This window comes from Ischnura elegans, chromosome 11 (assembly GCF_921293095.1).
Source record: "Ischnura elegans chromosome 11, ioIscEleg1.1, whole genome shotgun sequence".
NCBI classification, from domain to species: domain Eukaryota; kingdom Metazoa; phylum Arthropoda; class Insecta; order Odonata; family Coenagrionidae; genus Ischnura; species Ischnura elegans.
In genome coordinates, this window is record NC_060256.1 from 10,460,257 (window position 1) to 10,477,263 (window position 17,007).

Here is a 17,007-nt window from a genome sequence, read left to right on the forward strand (position 1 = left end):
ACCACCGAAAACAGCACATAATAGTCCTTTGCATAGTTTTTTTTAATGGTTCAACAATGACACATGCACGAACAACAAGGACCTGAATAGGGACCATCTACCAAGGCGGGTCACGAACCCGCGACATCTTAATTGGCAGGCGAGCGGAAGCCGAGAAATATAAAGGTTTAATTGTGAACGGAATGACACTTGGATTCTTGAAGACGATTAGCATCTCGGCATTCTGACGTAAAAAGTTGGCTCACAAGGGGTCATTCAATATTCACGTAGGCCTCTCCTCCGTGCAAAATTCCTTCTGTATTTTACAATGAGGATATTTTTACAAAAATAATACGAAAAAGGCATTCTATAAATTCTTTACCATTTTTCGGTGCCCTTATCACAACTCTATTTAAGATAAAAATTATTATCACACTCTTCTAAGTCTATATTAAAGGTATGAATAACTGCTCCCTAAAGTACACGATAAGGATATTTCTATAATAATTTTGTATTTAGGTATAAAGTATAGCTATATACAATCATTAAAACAAGTTTATACTATCAAGAAGACGGACATCGATACCAAGGACACAACATTATTGGTCTGAAGTCGAAGGTAAGAGTCGAAGGCTGACTTTAAATTAGGAAACCATAAAGTTGAGGTGATGAAGGAGTTTTGGTACTTGGGTGGCCGAGAGACCAGCGATGGACAAAGCAAGAAGGAAATAGTTAGTGGAATAGCCCAAGAGTATAGGTAATTCCTCAAAAAGAACCGACTTCTCAAAGCAGGAAATTTAAACATAGGAGTGGAGGAAATTAATCTGAACTTAAATTTGAAGCATGCTTCTCGAAGTGAGGCCTGTATAATAACAGCAGCGGGGTATCAAGGTTTGAGGCTTTTGAAATGTAGTGCGACAGAAAAATGATGAGGATATAATGGTACAACCTAGGAGAGAAGATATGCTACGTGAAAACCATAACAAGAAGACGGAACAACTTAATCTTGAGGGACTGTGCCCAAATGAAGTCAATCTTCGAGCCGCTCACCTGCGGAAGATTCGAGGCTGTCCTCTGAGAACCACTTGTCGACGAGAACGTCCTCCGGCTTGGGGGGCCCTTCGATCAAGATCCGCGTGAGGATGCCTCTGGCAAGGGGCCCCAAGGGGAGGCCCTCCCCGGGGGCCTCCGTCCCCACCCCCGCCTCCCGCATCTCCCCACCCTCCGTCTGCGTCACGGCCGAGGCGTAGGACACGGGCCTCGGGGGCGGAAGAGGCGGTGCCTTCCTCGCCGCCCCCAGCGCCCTCCGCGAGAGGAGGCGGAAGCGAGCGCGGGAGACGGCCTCCACCACCCCCGGGTCCACTTCGCCCCCGACTCCGCCCCCGCCCTCCGTCGCCGCCTCCCCCTCCGCCTCCGTCCGCCCCTCCGCTGCCTCCTCGCCCCCCTCCCCACCTCCTCCCGCTCCTCCGTCGCCGAGCGCAGCCGCTGCAGCCCCCGCCGCCAGCCGCCGCTTGGTGGGGTACAGCCTCCGGGTGACGGCCGCCACGATCTCCGCCCTGCGCCTCGCCTGCTCTGCCGCCCTCCGCCTCGCCTCAGCCACTCCGGTCCGCACCTGCATCCACCAGAGGGAAAGGGTGAAACCGCTAGTAAGAACAAAGATCGACTAATGGGGATGTGCCCCCCGAGAGGAGACGAGAGGTATAATTTACAGCGGATACTTCTAATAGGGTAGTTTTCTTCATCAAAGGAAACGAAAGGCATTGATTGCGATTCCTTACCCACCATTACTGTATTCATAATATACACATTATTTGGTTTTAGAAATCCCAGTTTACAAGAATGTTAATGGTCTATTTTAACCGAATTTGAAAAAGGCCAGATTGGCGCCCATACGATGCCACTCCACGTGACGTCACAGGGACCTAGTTTCTATACGAGTAGATAGGAGTTTTACATCGTCTGAGATTACCAATGCATGCATGAGGCAAAGAGCTCAGGGAAACGACCCTTAATAATCACCTATTAGAACTGCTATTGGTCGGAAAGTTTCCTTCGTTTGATAAGGTATTAATAATCCTTATTTAAGCCAAGCGCTACCTGCTAGCAGCCTGCATCGTATCAGCGCTCAAAGCCTCGCCTCAAGGTCAACTCACACGGCACAGCGGGAACCAGAATGACGTCACACGGGCTTTTCCCAGCATTCATACTTAGCCGTCACGTTTTCGCGCGATTGAAATGTTTCACTTATCATTTAATCTTGAAAAATAGATATCGTCATTTTAAAATCTAAAAGCGGGAAATACGTTCTCCAGGAGTAATAATATTTCGATTTAGACAATAAAAAAACAATAGGAAACCCCCCTATTAGGTATGGACGGATCCAGGATTTTTTTTTGGATCCGGATACGGATCGGATCCTTGATTTTCGGAGCCGGATTTTTCGGATCGGATATTTTCGGATCCAAATGCATTTTCCTGCAATTCCTGCTATTAAACTATGTAACTATTTAAGTTTATTCTGGGTACGTACAATCGAAGGAATGCTTTTTAGATTTTAACACACATTTTAATATTTTTATAAATTTAAAATAATTTTTATAAGCTTTCAAGTTCTTTTAAACATATTTACACGCTCAGGACCTAAACTGTTACGCTTGAGTTAGGAAATGAAAACAGGAAAAATCTTCGGATAAACCACTGACCAGTGGTGTAGGACAATACTCGCATGCGACGGCACATTCGAAGAGAGAATCGGAACTATTTCCACCCTTATGGGGCGTTGCATTCACTGAAGCTACTATTTAAAATTTCGAATCCAGATCCGATGTCTTCCGCGACTTTGGATCCGATGTATCCGATGAAGGGCAATATCCGCGGATATTTGGATCCGAGGTATTCGATCCGACCATCATCTCGGACGAATTTCGGACCAATAGCCTTGGGGCCAATATATGTACGCCGCTGCGATGCAGGCTGCTAGCAGGTAGAAGAGTACCCTGCTAGCAGGTATGCCGCCTACGGTACATAAACTACTAACACACGGAGAATCAATTGCCAAATAATCCCTTCGTTCATAAATTACCGAAGAATCAGATCATCGTGAGCCTAGCCTAGAATCGTGAGCCTAACCTAGAATCAGATCATACCTAAAGGTAGCGGGACTTATTGAAAATACGACTCTCATTAATTTTAACTTCAGCGATGATTGATAGATGTTTCCTCCATTGAAAGGATATATTGTCACAAAATATCGTTGTTCGTGATCATGACGTGAATTCGGCATCAAATGGGAAAGCGGCCCCTCATGTGGAGGCCTTACCTGGAAGGCCCTGTTTCCGCGTGCCCCTTTGGTCGCCGTCTCCTCGGAAGGTGGCGTCCTCGGAGGCGCCTTGGCGCTTTGGGCGTTCCTGGCCTTGAGCCCCCGAGAGGAGCCCTCGCCGCTCCCCTTGGAGTCCACGCTGCTGCTGGAGGCGTCGTCCGGGTGGCCGGCGGGCCGCATTGACGGCCCTCCGCTGCTGCCCGCGTCCACTGAGGACTGCCGCCGGAAGGACCAGATGCCCCCGGAAGACATGGAGCGACCCCGCGGACGACCCTAATGTTTGAAGTGGGAGGAAGGACAATAGGAGTGACGAAACGAAATCAGCGAATCAGGGATAGGAAATATTATAAAAACTTTAGAACATAGTGTGGCGTTCCTGCGATGGGGCAGCCAGGGGAGTGAATAGTGAAGGTGATAAAAAAACACCTTTACTGGGCCGATATTTGGACCGAGAAGTCCCCTATTCCGTTCAACCCCTGGTCATTTAACAAATGCTAAATAATTAGTTTAAAGTATACCAGGACTAGCAACGGTGATAACTTATACGGGAGTCACCCGCAATGCACAATCGTGTGAAAGATCCACAGAGAAAAAAAATCATCCGCCTTGACCGGGATTCGAACCCGGATCCCGGTTAAAATATCCACAGGGAAGAATGATGTCTCGATCGCTTAACTGGCTAAAGCACTCGACCGGAAATCGGGGGATCCGGGTTCGAATCCCGGTCAAGGCGGATGATTTTTTCAAATGCTAAATATTATCTACGATTTGCATGGCAAATAAAAATCATACCCGAATAACACTGAGTAAAGTCATGGATGAAAACATAGATTTCTTCAAAGTACATGCTGATATATGGATTAAAGGACATAGAATAGGTGAACAGAAGTAATACAAAATAATAATATAATGTGTGAAAAGATAACGTTCATTTGCGGTAAATAGTTAAGGCTTTTGATTGACGTATCGTTTTTGGAACAAGGACCATTGCAGGAAAACATCCGCACATAAAGGGGAATGTGAAAAGCTACTGAGAAAAAGCTAAAGTTTTCGTGGATACATAAAAACTAAATGTTACAACCAGTTGTTGGACAGTGAAGTAGAGCAATAGGAGGTATTCAAGAAATCCAGCAGAGCTCCGAGCTCTGGCTAGATTTTACATTTTACGCTGTTGTGCTTCGACGAGTAGTAATGAAGATAGCGAGAAATTTCGGATTTTCCCTACATTGCACCGATAGGTGCATAGTGAGCTCAGGATTAGATGTAAGTGGTCGGTATTGTCACCTGCGATTCGGCGACGCGATGTCCGTTGGCGGAGTAGACGAGTTCGCAGGAGCCGCCGAAGGGCCTGGGCCCGAGAGGGGCTCGACCGCCGGAGTCCCTCCGGGCGACGGAAGGCAAGTCCGCGGGGGAGTCGGCAGTTGGTCGGGCGGCCGAGTTGTCCTCGAAGCAGAGGCTGACGGGGCCAGGGGGAGGCGTGGACATGTCTTCCTCCACGGTGGTGGCTTCGCTCGCCTCCGAGTCCTCGCGACCCATCGCAGCGCACCTGAAAGGAGTCATTGGTCAACGAACTTAAAGCCTGAATCACACGATCATTTTATCCGTCATTTCCTAATGATCACTCGCAAATGATCGTCGCCGTCAATTGTTTTTCGCGATCACTCCAATGATGAGGATTCCCATCACTTTTTTCATCACTCGTGCAGTCGCTTTTTCCATCGCTTAAGCCGTCACTAAAACCCCCATATCAGCCAATCGGAAGACATTCCCGTATGGAGCGATTGCAGCGCAACGTTTGACAAACGTGGGAATGACATAGGTAAACATGAACACGCAACATATTTTCGTGATGAGGGTCCCATGACAACGAGCTGTGATATCGGAAGTGAAGCGAAAGGCGACGGCGGGAGGGACCGTGTTATTCAGAAAAATGATCACGGGAGCGATCACTTTTCCCGTATCGAAAAGCGATCGCTCGAGTGATAACTTTTCGCGACGAAAGAAAATGATCGTGTGATTCAGGCTTAAGACTAGTTCGACGAAGCTCTCCATTCTTCTGGAAATAAAAGGTCAAGCTAATCGTAACATGGTTTTGTTAAAAGAATATTAGGAAAAAGCGACGACAAATTGAGAGATATTAGCTACTTCTCCCTTGTTAGACCCCATTTAGAACACGCTGCCAGTGTTTGGGACCCTCATGAAAAAGGCTTAATAACAGAGTTAGAACGCGCGCAAAGAATAGCTGTCAGGTACATGACAAGTCGTTACGATATTCTTGTTAGCGGAGCTGATCTCTTGGATAAACTCGGAGGGAACCTCTGTCAGACCTTAGATTGAAAAATAGACCAAACCTTTCAGATAAATTTTTACGGAGTTCATTTACGAAGTTATACTCCTTTCAGTTGTTAAATTCGATTCATCAGTTAGTACACTAGGAGTATAACTTCGTAAATGACCTCCTAAAAATATACCTTTCAATTGAGCGCTTAGTTTCGAAATTTGCCGAGGGTTGCGTTAGTTACCGCAACTTCTAACTTTAACTCTAGTGGCACAAGAAATATTTTTATGCGAACAGGAATACATCTAGCTTGCTTATATCAAAATTGTAAGTTATGTAAACGAAAACTATGTAAATATTAAGCTCTCAAAATTGGGTGACGTGAAATTCCGCGAGAAATTGTTACATTTTTGAGGAAAATTAATCACAAGATAATAATATGGGGTAATGGATTATTTAAGTGCTAGAGCTAACTTAGGAACAAACGCTCTCTCCTATACTTTTGTTTGCATTGAAATCGGTTGCATAGTTAGAACACTTCAGAATCTCAAACTTGGGTACCTTGCTATTTTTGCGGTAGGTAAACTAATCAAATACAGTCTCATCTACAACTCCATGGTACTCTTCTTTGCTTCCCTAGGGAGTATGGCAGGGGTTAAGTATTTCTCGCCAATAAACAATAATTTACATGTGGGTGTCCCCACAATTGCGCGTGCAATCATTGTAGCTGGGGTCAGCTCACACCAAGGATGCACTATTCATTCCGCTTCCTATGACAGTCCACATTAATATGCATCACAAATTTGGTGCAAAACAATTGCTGCCAAAACTTACGGCGTTCATTTACCTAACAATCCTGCCATGTGACCCTGATTTCCAAGTATCCTACTCACTTGCCGACTTACAAAATATTGGGGGGGCCTGAACAGAGGATATTGCCCCGGGAAATTTTATAATTAGTGAATTTTAAGTTTTTAAGCATTTATCAGAATCATATGATCAACATTAGAATCCTGATAACTCGAATCTCGATATCTGGACACTCCGGGGAAAATTGACAAGCCTGACACATTTTTTCCTCACGCCCATAACGAATATTAGAGGGGTCTCGGGCCCCCTCAGGCCCCATGGAGTCAGCGCCACTGTTCCCACTTCTATGGGTAAAATCCTTCCCGAGCGACGCCGGATGACCTGCTAGTTTGCTCATAAATGCGTTGCGGTAGCGGATCCTCTAAAATGGTGCTGAGAGAGGGGAACGATCACAAGGGATTGTCGTGAGGTTCACGGTGGCTGGCGGTGCTCACGAGGCATGCTTTGGCGACCGCGAACGGTGGTTTCAAGTTTCGGGGGAGCAGAGGGGGAAGAAGCCTTGGAAAGAGTTAAATCCACGCCGCTTTCGGCGATTCCTAGAAGCCGCAAGAGTGGGGCGCCCGAGAAGAGCGAAAATGGAGTGGAAGACATTTTCCAAGGCTATTTACACTCGCAAGGCCGCACCTGGGATGCGCGTCAAGCAGAAGAGATCCCGCGGCGCAGAAATATGCCTCCGTGTGCTGAATGAAGTATGAAGGGAAGCTGCCCAAATGCATCAAATGTTATGACGAGCGAACAGAGAACGGACGATATATTTGGCATGAATTAGTCAGGCAGCCGCTAGAGACTCAAGAGGCTACCCGTTTCGCATAAATTAAAAATTGATCCAACAATTATAAAAAAACAATATAACGTGTATTATTAAATGATATCTTTCAGTGCAATGCTGAGAACGTCAAAGTAAAACCTCAACCCGGTCGGACAGAAAGGAAAAAATAGACAGAAAAATTAATTTTCCCGCATCAAGTCGCAAAAGTGGAATTTCTTTTTGCGACTAGTTGACGTTCAAAGCCGTGGTGTTCGAAGTAAATGTGCAAATAGACACTGGCGACGCAGTGGCCCTGCGCACGCCCCAATTGAAGAGAAAAGGGAATAAGATGGAATTCATTGAAATGGGGAAGAGCGATTCTTATTTTTCACCAAGTTGTGTCAAACACTCCTAAAGATGGAAGGATATCAGTAATTGTGTTTCGATCCTCCCAATGTTGACACATTAAAATTATGGGATAAATACTTTGTTCGTTGGAACAGCTTTCATTTGCTAATAAGTTAAAAAGTATTATAATCCGTTGACGAGGCAAATGTTTTATTTTTACGGCATTGATTCTTGTAACTTATCACATGTTCGGGTGCTCCAGAGATTCATCGTCGGCCATTTCCATTATTCAAATGCATATCAAATCAAAAAAAAAATTATCTCAGCATCTCTGTAAATGCAAACTTTCTAAATATGGTAAATTTTAGCATGGGCCAGCTTTGCTTGACATGAAAATTTCAAGATGATTGGTCATTTTTTAAAGCCACGGAAAAAGAATTATAAAAAATCTCCCGGTCGAGAAGAAGTAATGCGTTAGGTTAGTATTAAGAATATGGTTGAATTATTGCAACCGGAATATGGTTATAACCTTGTTGCTACAATGATGAGTCCTCTAGCAACATAAAAAATGAATCATAGATGCATTTTCGAAAGTCAAACCACCTTTTTAAATCAGCACATGAAAAGATTCCCTCGTAAAAACCATAAATTATTGGAATTAGATTAACTTCGATGAAATCGGTTAATTAATAATTAAATCGATTCATAAAGTCACCTGGTGGCGCCCTCTGGTGGCTGCTCCGTCAACGACACAGTCGGCGTTCCATCGGCGGCATCAGATTGATCTCCTTGGGGTGGTTCCGAGCTGCCCTCACCGTCACGTTGGCAACCCTGTGCACCCCATAATGGAAGAGATAAAGGTAGCCAAATAAAGTCAACGAAAGGATCAAGAGCGATGCGTACTATTCACTAATTTATGTCAGTAACTCCTGAATATGGAAGGATATCATGGCATACTACAGTCTTCCGCATCATGAAAACTTCCCCACGGGAATCTGTGAGGGAAAAGTTTGTATCGCAATAAAGTTGGGGATCAGGTTGGTGTGATGGCTTCCCGCCATGTGGGTCCGAGTTCGAATCCTGGCGGTGGCTAAGATTTTTCAGACTGACCGATTTCTGCTTGAGTGTTTTGTGGATGACACTTCAAATACAGAGCTACGTCCGTAGGATGGGACGTTCAGCCGTGATCCTCTCGGCGCCCCTCGCTAGGGCGTTAAAGGCAGTGACGATTAAGAGCCGCTCTGGGCAACAGATGCCAGCAGTTTTCACACTCTGCCGTAGTTTACACATCATTCAATTACCGGAGCAACTTGAGGAGATATTAAATTGCAGTTTTCTTTACTGTGTGGATGAGATTTTTATTCATATGAAGAAAGAAGAAAGAAAAAGCGTATTTTTTTCTTGAGGTCATCGAGGAAGTTCAGATGGACTTTGATTAACTTTAACTTGCCTCCAAGCATAAAGATCAAATAAAATTCTAAAAGCGTGAATATGGAGCTACACCTCTCTTTTACCTTCAAGAATTCACCTTTCGTCAAAAACCGCTACGGGTGTACAGACAGCGCCAGATGTTAGGCGAATTGGGCTGGGAGTCGCTGGAGACTCGGAGGCTGCGCGCTAGGCTTAGATTGCTTGAACAATTGAGAATAGATATCTTTAAGAGCGACATAGATAACATAATATTAGAGCCGCACTATATTTCCAGGTCCGATAGAAGCGATAAATTAAGAGAGATATTCGAACGGATAGATATGGGATTTCGTTTTTCCCCCGAACCATAAAGGACTTTAATAAACGCTAGTCCCAACTTCGTTAGAGCACTTCATTTTTTTTATCCGCAAACGGCTGGTGTCCTAACACCCCCTGCCACACGCCTTTTAGGTGGCTTGCGGGGTATTATGTAGATGTAGAATTAACTAGACGCTCCATTGTTAATGTGGAATCCCGTGGCGGCAAAAGTGATCTCAGCTTAACGCCCGAAACGCCGACGGTTAACGTGGTCCAGATGAATTCGAACTCTTACCTCTCCTCACCCTGTTCCCCTCCGCAATGACGGTAACGTAGCAAAAAGTGGAATGGGGAGACTTCCGATTTATTCCTTCATGCGTTTTGTCTTCTCACGGATCCCAGTCGAGACGAGCTTATGATTATAATAAACCATGCGGTTCTGGTGTGAAGTCACGGAGAAGATAGTGCGATGTAGCGACTTCGCTGAGTGGTGAATTTTCAGTTCTTTGAGACGATCAGGAATAGTGTTAAAATACAGATTTTTAACGCCTTTTTGTTCCCAACCGGAGCATTGGAGGATGGTGAGAGTCGCAATTCGGCTCATTGCTTGGATATTTGCTCATAGATAGCGACCTAAACTTTTGAAAATTTCCCTCGATAAACATAGTCACGGAGGTAAAATATTTATCCATTGTACTTCAGCACATGATTTTTCAGCGCAATTTTTAAAAACGGCAAAAAACATCAGCAAACACAAAAACTATAAGTTAAAGGATATACAACGAGCTGGTGCCGAATAATATCGCTGGCCATTGACAGGTAAGCGCCATGCCATGATTTCACCAGGAGCGAATTAAGATCATTGTTTGGGATGGAACAGTTTATTTACTAACTAAATCTAAAAAAAAAATTATTTTTAACGTATATAACAACGTAGTGAATACGAGCAGAAAATTCCAATAAATCGAATACAAATCCAGAGTTAAATTAAATCGACAAATTCTTGCGATTTATTAAAATTCCTTAGTTATTTACGTAATTTATTTTAGTTGGGGAGAAATTAAGGTCGTTTTCATTATTTTCCGCGTCGCCTTAGTGTAATAATATACCTCTCAGTGATAATGCATCTGAGGTCTGATATACGTAGTCAACAGCATTTAATGACTCTTATTACCACGTCATCTATGAACTGTATAATCCATTAGAAGCTTCATTCAACAGTAAAGAATAGACTAAAATGTGCGCAATACTTAATATTCGGTAGATGTTAGAAGTAGTAATCAGTTTTTATAAATAATTTATATTGGTGGTATTTTCCATGTGAATTAAGTTTGCTTGGTGTCATTACTGCTGTTGTATTATACCTATGTAAACTGAGATATAATTGTAGTGGAAATAAATCGGAAAACCTGAAAAACTAAACTACTAGAGTGAAATTTTGCTGTAATTTTGTTGTTGTTATGGTGAATTTTGGAAATGTCTATTTTCAATTCATTCTGCAGGTAAACATTTACTTTTTTGATAATGCGATCTTGGGACTCGGCGGAGGCAGGCAAAGATTGACTAACCGCTCCGGAAACCTCCATGTCCTCCGATCACCTTCGTTCCCAAGCATCGCCTTCGATTGACGCCCGAACTCCGTCGGCGGTACTTCGGAGAAAGCGCTTTCATAGCATTCAGTGATTCAATCAGCGAACAACTGTCTCCGGTTCACAGAATTAATGCGTAACTCCTTTGAAATCTTCTCTTTTCTTTTTCGGATTACTCTCTTCAGAATCACAACGTCCATCTTGAAGTGTTCACGGTAGGCACAGTACACAGAGATAATTCAATATTTGATTGTATTTTAAATATTACGAAAATACATTTGATAAAATAACTGAAAGATAAAAAAATTGTCAAATTGATAAACAGGCAAGGGTTAACACTGTTCAACTTTATATACTCTGAACATTTGAATATGATGGCGCGAGAGTTGAAGACATAAAAACTTGGCTTTTTCAGCGTAACATTATCAAGGCTAGTTAAGCTTTCGAGTGAGTTTTACAAGGTGAGTTTACCTTTTTAGCGAGTTCAGAGAGTAACACCTTGATAATGTTACGCTGTAATGGAACCATGGTCGGCCATAATAAATCACCATTTGGAAAAGTTTTTATTTCTCCAACTCCTACGATAAAGGATTTCCACCTAGTTACGCCCGCATCTATAGATATATGATGGCTTAAGTTTAACGCGAGGAATTTGTCACAAAAAAATACCGTTCCTCTTGAGTCGTATAAAACCACGCCACCTCTCGATTATCCCCTGAATAAATTCTGTCAACCCGCCCACCCCGCCCCCCATCACTCTCACCAGGCCCCCCTTCTAACTCCCATCATGGCCTTCGCCGTCGACGGCGCCAAATTCGGGCCAAATCAGATGTGGTGGCGAAGCCCTTCAACCGAAAGAGGCGACCGCATGCTGCACGTGACTACATCACGCTTACCTCAACCACACAACCACCGAGGAACCCACGTTTTTCCCTGTTTTTTTATTTCACCACTTTGAACGGAGGTTGCGGGCAACGACACTCATTTACTAATATCCATCTTGGAATCCATCATTTTCAGTCAACAATCTTGAATGTAAGTGTTATAAGACCTGGTTAAACTGTAAATTAACCCGTGCGAGTCAATTTATAAATTTATGAATGAGTCAATAAATGCAAAAATGCACCGTGAAACCAACACGCTTGTTCGTATTCACTTACAGAAAACTGAATTAGTCCTAATTTGATTCATGCATTCGTACATGTTCCGTTCCGGTCCAACAAAATCGTCCATCAGTTTTTAACGCAGGAGGCTTATATAGAAAGCAAGAACCGTTTCAATGGTTTCCTGCTCAACACTGTGGAAGTTGAAGTTCGTTTTGTCATTTGTTAAGAACCGTTTCGTTCTACAGCCACCGCAACGCTAATGTCGCAGTTCCAAAGGGCGTTCTCTTTGTTGACAGCCTTATGTATCGGGTAACCAGGTTTTAGGGCTCAACTTTGAGGAAATTTCTTTTTTTCATGAGAAAAACACGGCTGTGGAAAGAAAAATGTTTGAGGGGTTTGTAAAAGAGTTATATTTGAGGGTAAGGACAAAAATTGGGGGACACAAAAATTTCGGGGAGGAATTGTAACCTCTTCGCCCTCCCTCTCGCTAAGACCTCGCTCAAAAAGTAAAAACAGTGATAAATTTCCACAGAAACTATAACTGAATCGACCAATGTTGTAGAACAAACTGCAACGATAAAAATCACTCAATCTTTTCAATCTTTTCACAAAACTAATTCTTTCGTTTTACTTCCTTTATTCCATAGCTCTCAACCGAGGCATGCTTTCTGTAAGATAATCGTCAGAGTCCTCTATATTGCCATCTAATAACGAGAGTAGTGTTGAGAGAGCGATCCAGAGGACTCTGATAATCGTCATCTTTGCGTCCCATCCAACGGATGGATGCTGGACTAAGAGTGCCGTCCAAAATGCACTCAAAAAAGGATCGGGCGGTCATTGTAAAATCTCTGCCACTGCCGCGCCGGTATCAGAACCCGAACCGACTGGGTGGAAAGCCAACATTCTAGACACCGCACCAAGCCAACCGATAGCCAATCTTCAATGCTGTGGACTGCATTTATTTGGTGGTTAGTGGATGAAACATTGATTGCCATGGCAGTGAGGACCCACCTGCAGGTAATTAATTCATTTATTTGGTGGTTGGTGGATGAAACATTGATTGCCATGGCAGTGAGGACCCACCTGCAGGTAATTAATTCATTTATTTGGTGGTTAGTGGATGAAACATTGATTGCCATGGCAGTGAGGACCCACCTGCAGGTAATTAATTCATTTATTTGGTGGTTGGTGGATGAAACATTGATTGCCATGGCAGTGAGGACCCACCTGCAGGTAATTAATTCATTTATTTGGTGGTTGGTGGATGAAACATTGATTGCCATGGCAGTGAGGACCCACCTGCAGGTAAAATGGCTCATTGGCGCTGTCCCTCCTTTTGACCGTCCAGTCTTCATCGCCTTCCCCGTCCGGAAGTGACGTCACCCCGTCCGGCTGACGACATTGCAACGACTCCGCCTGAAGAAAGCAAGATGGACGATATAAAAGTCGTTCAATTCAACCAGGGGCGTTTACGAAATCTAAATAATTAAGTTTACTCGACTTCGAAATGTCTTCATGACGAAGAACTTTCATGCGACAATTTATTGACTACCTATAACGAAGGAGACATCTAGTGGTCATCGCCCAGTTTAAAAAAAAGAGTGTTGAATTTCCAACAGTTCCCATGGTAGCGAAGTCATTAACTGGCGATTTTATTAATTGCCAGTGATTACCGCTAGATGTCCCTTCCGCTGGAGATAGTTCGTAAATTGTCACGTGAGACCGTTGTCCTTCGTCATCAAGTGTACTTGAAATCAACTTGATTACTGGGACTTTCGAAAACATCCCGGGTGGACTAGATGGCATAAAAGAAATATTGAAATAAATATTTAAACTTTTATCAACATTTTTATGCTTCCAAAAGGTAAAATGTACACCGTTCTATCTGTACTTCTTTCAGATGAGTGTAAACCCCTAATTTACCCTCAAGATTACATAAAAGTAGCAAAATTTCACTCAACATCCCCATTTTGTAAGGTTAAATTATTTTTATGTCAAAATTGAGTTCTAAAAAGTATCGGCCGCCACAATTAAAATTATGAAGGGGGATAGGGAAAAGCCTCAATGGGTCATATAGATATCCAAAATCAGCTAGAAAATGAACAGCACGGGTTTAGAGAAGGGAGGTCCAGTAACACTCAGCTTACTCTTATCTTATCCGCGGGTGACAGACATGTTCAAGTCGACGCAATCGGCCGTATTCATAGTTTCCTTAGTAAGCTACTAACGCCCAAGTAGCGTTCTAAGTAGTAGCATACTAGCAAAATGGTATTCATAGATCGTTAGTAAGGGCTACAAAGCTTAGTATGCTACTATATTAGTAGCCGGTTCTTAGTCGCCCTCCGGCCTTGTTTAAGGGAGCTACTAAATATGGCGGACCGTTGTGGATGATCGAACTCCGGTTTTATTTGTATACTGTTTTAGAGTTTTTATGCATTTGTGCCAAAATGGAATACGAGAATCCATTCTTCAAGTAAGGCAGGCAACGTATGTAGTGTAATTGTTGGCAGGAATTGAAAGTTTCGTAGCTGCGAGGAAGCTACGACTTGCAGTGAACTTGTGCCTCTAGTGTAAGTGAACACAATTTGTACATTCAATGCGCCCCTAAGTGAATTGATTGCATATAGACGATGAAGTAAAGAGTGAAGCGACAAGTGAAGTGATTTGCGAGTGTATGAGCTTCGACAAAATTATTTATTTCTTTCATACTGGTTTAACCATTTCGATCAAAGGTTACTAGCTGTTGCGAAGGGGATATGTTTCATATTTGAAGCAGTTGTTCTTTAGGGATACAGCAAACGCTTATAAATTTTCATTAGTTTGTACGCTTATAATTTGTGTTTGATTATATTACTTATTCTAGTCACTTTATCGTGAGCTTTCGGCAGTGTTTACATTTCGCGTATTTCGTTGTGCTGTTGTTTTTGTTTTGGTTACGGTACGAGTGATAGTGGAGAGTGAGATTGGAAGTTTGTTGATGTTACAATTTCTGGTTTAAAAATTTGTTTCAGCCTATTTATTTCATTGTCTACGTAATGGTAATTTTAAATAACATGATTCTAAATCATTAGTGATGAGTGGGAAGTGAGATGTGAAGAATTCTTTCGAACGTCAACGAGTGCAAATTCTTTTGGTGTGTGCAGAGTGATTGGAAAACTGATTATCATTGTTTACTAGAGTTACGTTATAGTGTTTTAAATTAAGTGTGAGTCAAGCTTTTCATTGAACCAGTTGATTCAGAATGTACGGATTATAAGTGTCATAAAGACAGCTCGTGAAATGTGAAGTGAAATGTTGTGTGTGTTGTAGTGCTATTTGTGATATGATCAGCAATAAATAAGTAAAACAAGTTTCGTTAATTATGATTTGTTTTTTACATTAACCACCTCTAGTAAACTATATGCCGTATATTTCCGCACGCTGTCAATATTTGAAATATTTAAATGTAGCGAAGCAGATTGTTGTTTCCTTGACTAACATTTTAGGAGTTGCAAACATATGTTACTAATTGCTCGCACGTAGGTGTTTGTAACGTAATAAATGTGTATCATTCACACATTTATCTCAACGTTATTTTCTTAACGATTCATTTCTGCATTGCATAAGTTTTCGTTTCTACTCCGACATTGAGATGTATATCTGCTTTCCGAATACATATATGTATAGTACTGACGTTGCTAGTTATGTTTTTCCATACTAATCACGCATACACTAATGGAAACAAATATCAGAAGTGCAAACAATACGCAATGTATATGATCAATAAATATACGGCCGTTTGTAAAGCAATAACTGCATCTCAAACATACAAATGCTTCGGTATTACTCATAAATCTACCCTTTCCCAAAGGTATTGCATAATGTTTGTGTACAGCAATCAAAAAATATGTCTGAGATGCGATATCACATCGAATTATCCATTATGAAGTAAAAATTTCAATGCATTTTGCTGAATCAATTTCTTTTGTTTGATAGTGTTACGAATTTTCCGCGCCGCGGAGGAGTCAGATGCAGTGTTGTCAAGCGTAGCCTAGCGGGTTGAACCATAGCCACCTAGAATACAAGGCCTGTTCACTAGCCTCTCAAATTGTGATGACGTCACGTACGGAAGTGCTATCGTTGCTACCACGCCATTGCGAGTTTGTTTGGTTTGTTGAGACGCCCACAGGCAGAAAACGTGTGTGTTTGGTTGTGTTGGTGGAGTTTTTGCATAATTATAGTGACGATATTGGTTTGTGGATTATTTTATTCATCTTATAAACCAATATTCTACGATAAAATGCCTAATACTTGCGTCGTGCCTGGATGCAAGGGCAATTATCGGAGTGGACCAAAAGTGCAAGTGTTCAGCTTTCCGAAAGACCCTGAGCTACACAGAAAGTGGCTGCATGCAATAAGAAGAAAGGATTTCACACCTACCAAAAATATTAAAGTATGTATTATTTATTCCTAGTTTCCTAGTATTCCTAGTTATGTATTCTAGGTGGCTATGGTTGAACCCAAATCGCTACCGAGTATCGGCTGCCGAGCTGGCTAGCAGCATACTAAGTTAGTAGCTCTTATTAGCTCACGTAATACAATCCATGAATACCATATCTTAGTAGGCGACTAAAAGGTCTTAGTAGCCGACTAAGTTAGTCGCCCTACTAGCGTGTTTTAGCGGAAATCTATGAATACGGCCGAATATCTTTAGACTCCAGAAAGGCATTCGATAAGGTTCCGCATTTAAAGCTGAGTCAAAAGTTGGAAGCATACGGTATAGATACGCACGTAATTGGTTGGAACAAAGATTTCCTAAACGATCGATAAAGAAATTGACTGTAAAACAGAAGAAGTTTAAAATGCCATTCTTCCCTCGTAAAATTAAGGGTAGCCACGGCGACGTCTCAATCAATAGATTGAATGGCATCACTCGCTAGGATGACTCATTGCATACTTTTTATTTTTTCCATTTTTTTACCTCGAATGGATTTGCTATAGGAATTGCTAACCATCGGAAATTTTAGCATTTGCTTGAATATCCGCGTATAATTATTTGTTAC

The 17,007-nt window shown here is 42.5% G+C and overlaps 1 protein-coding gene across 1 annotated transcript in view; it reads right to left on the reverse strand.

Annotated features, from left to right (window-relative positions):
* The window catches only part of LOC124168410, a 193,735-nt gene that overhangs the window by 15,142 nt on the left and 161,586 nt on the right, over positions 1-17,007 (reverse strand). Inside the window, exons 10-14 of the mRNA XM_046546626.1 lie at positions 13,265-13,381; positions 8,258-8,373; positions 4,583-4,844; positions 3,299-3,571; positions 1,030-1,591 (exon numbers count right to left, since the gene is read on the reverse strand). Coding sequence (XP_046402582.1) covers positions 1,030-1,591; positions 3,299-3,571; positions 4,583-4,844; positions 8,258-8,373; positions 13,265-13,381 — 1,330 coding nt within the window. The remainder of the gene's footprint in view (positions 1-1,029; positions 1,592-3,298; positions 3,572-4,582; positions 4,845-8,257; positions 8,374-13,264; positions 13,382-17,007) is intronic.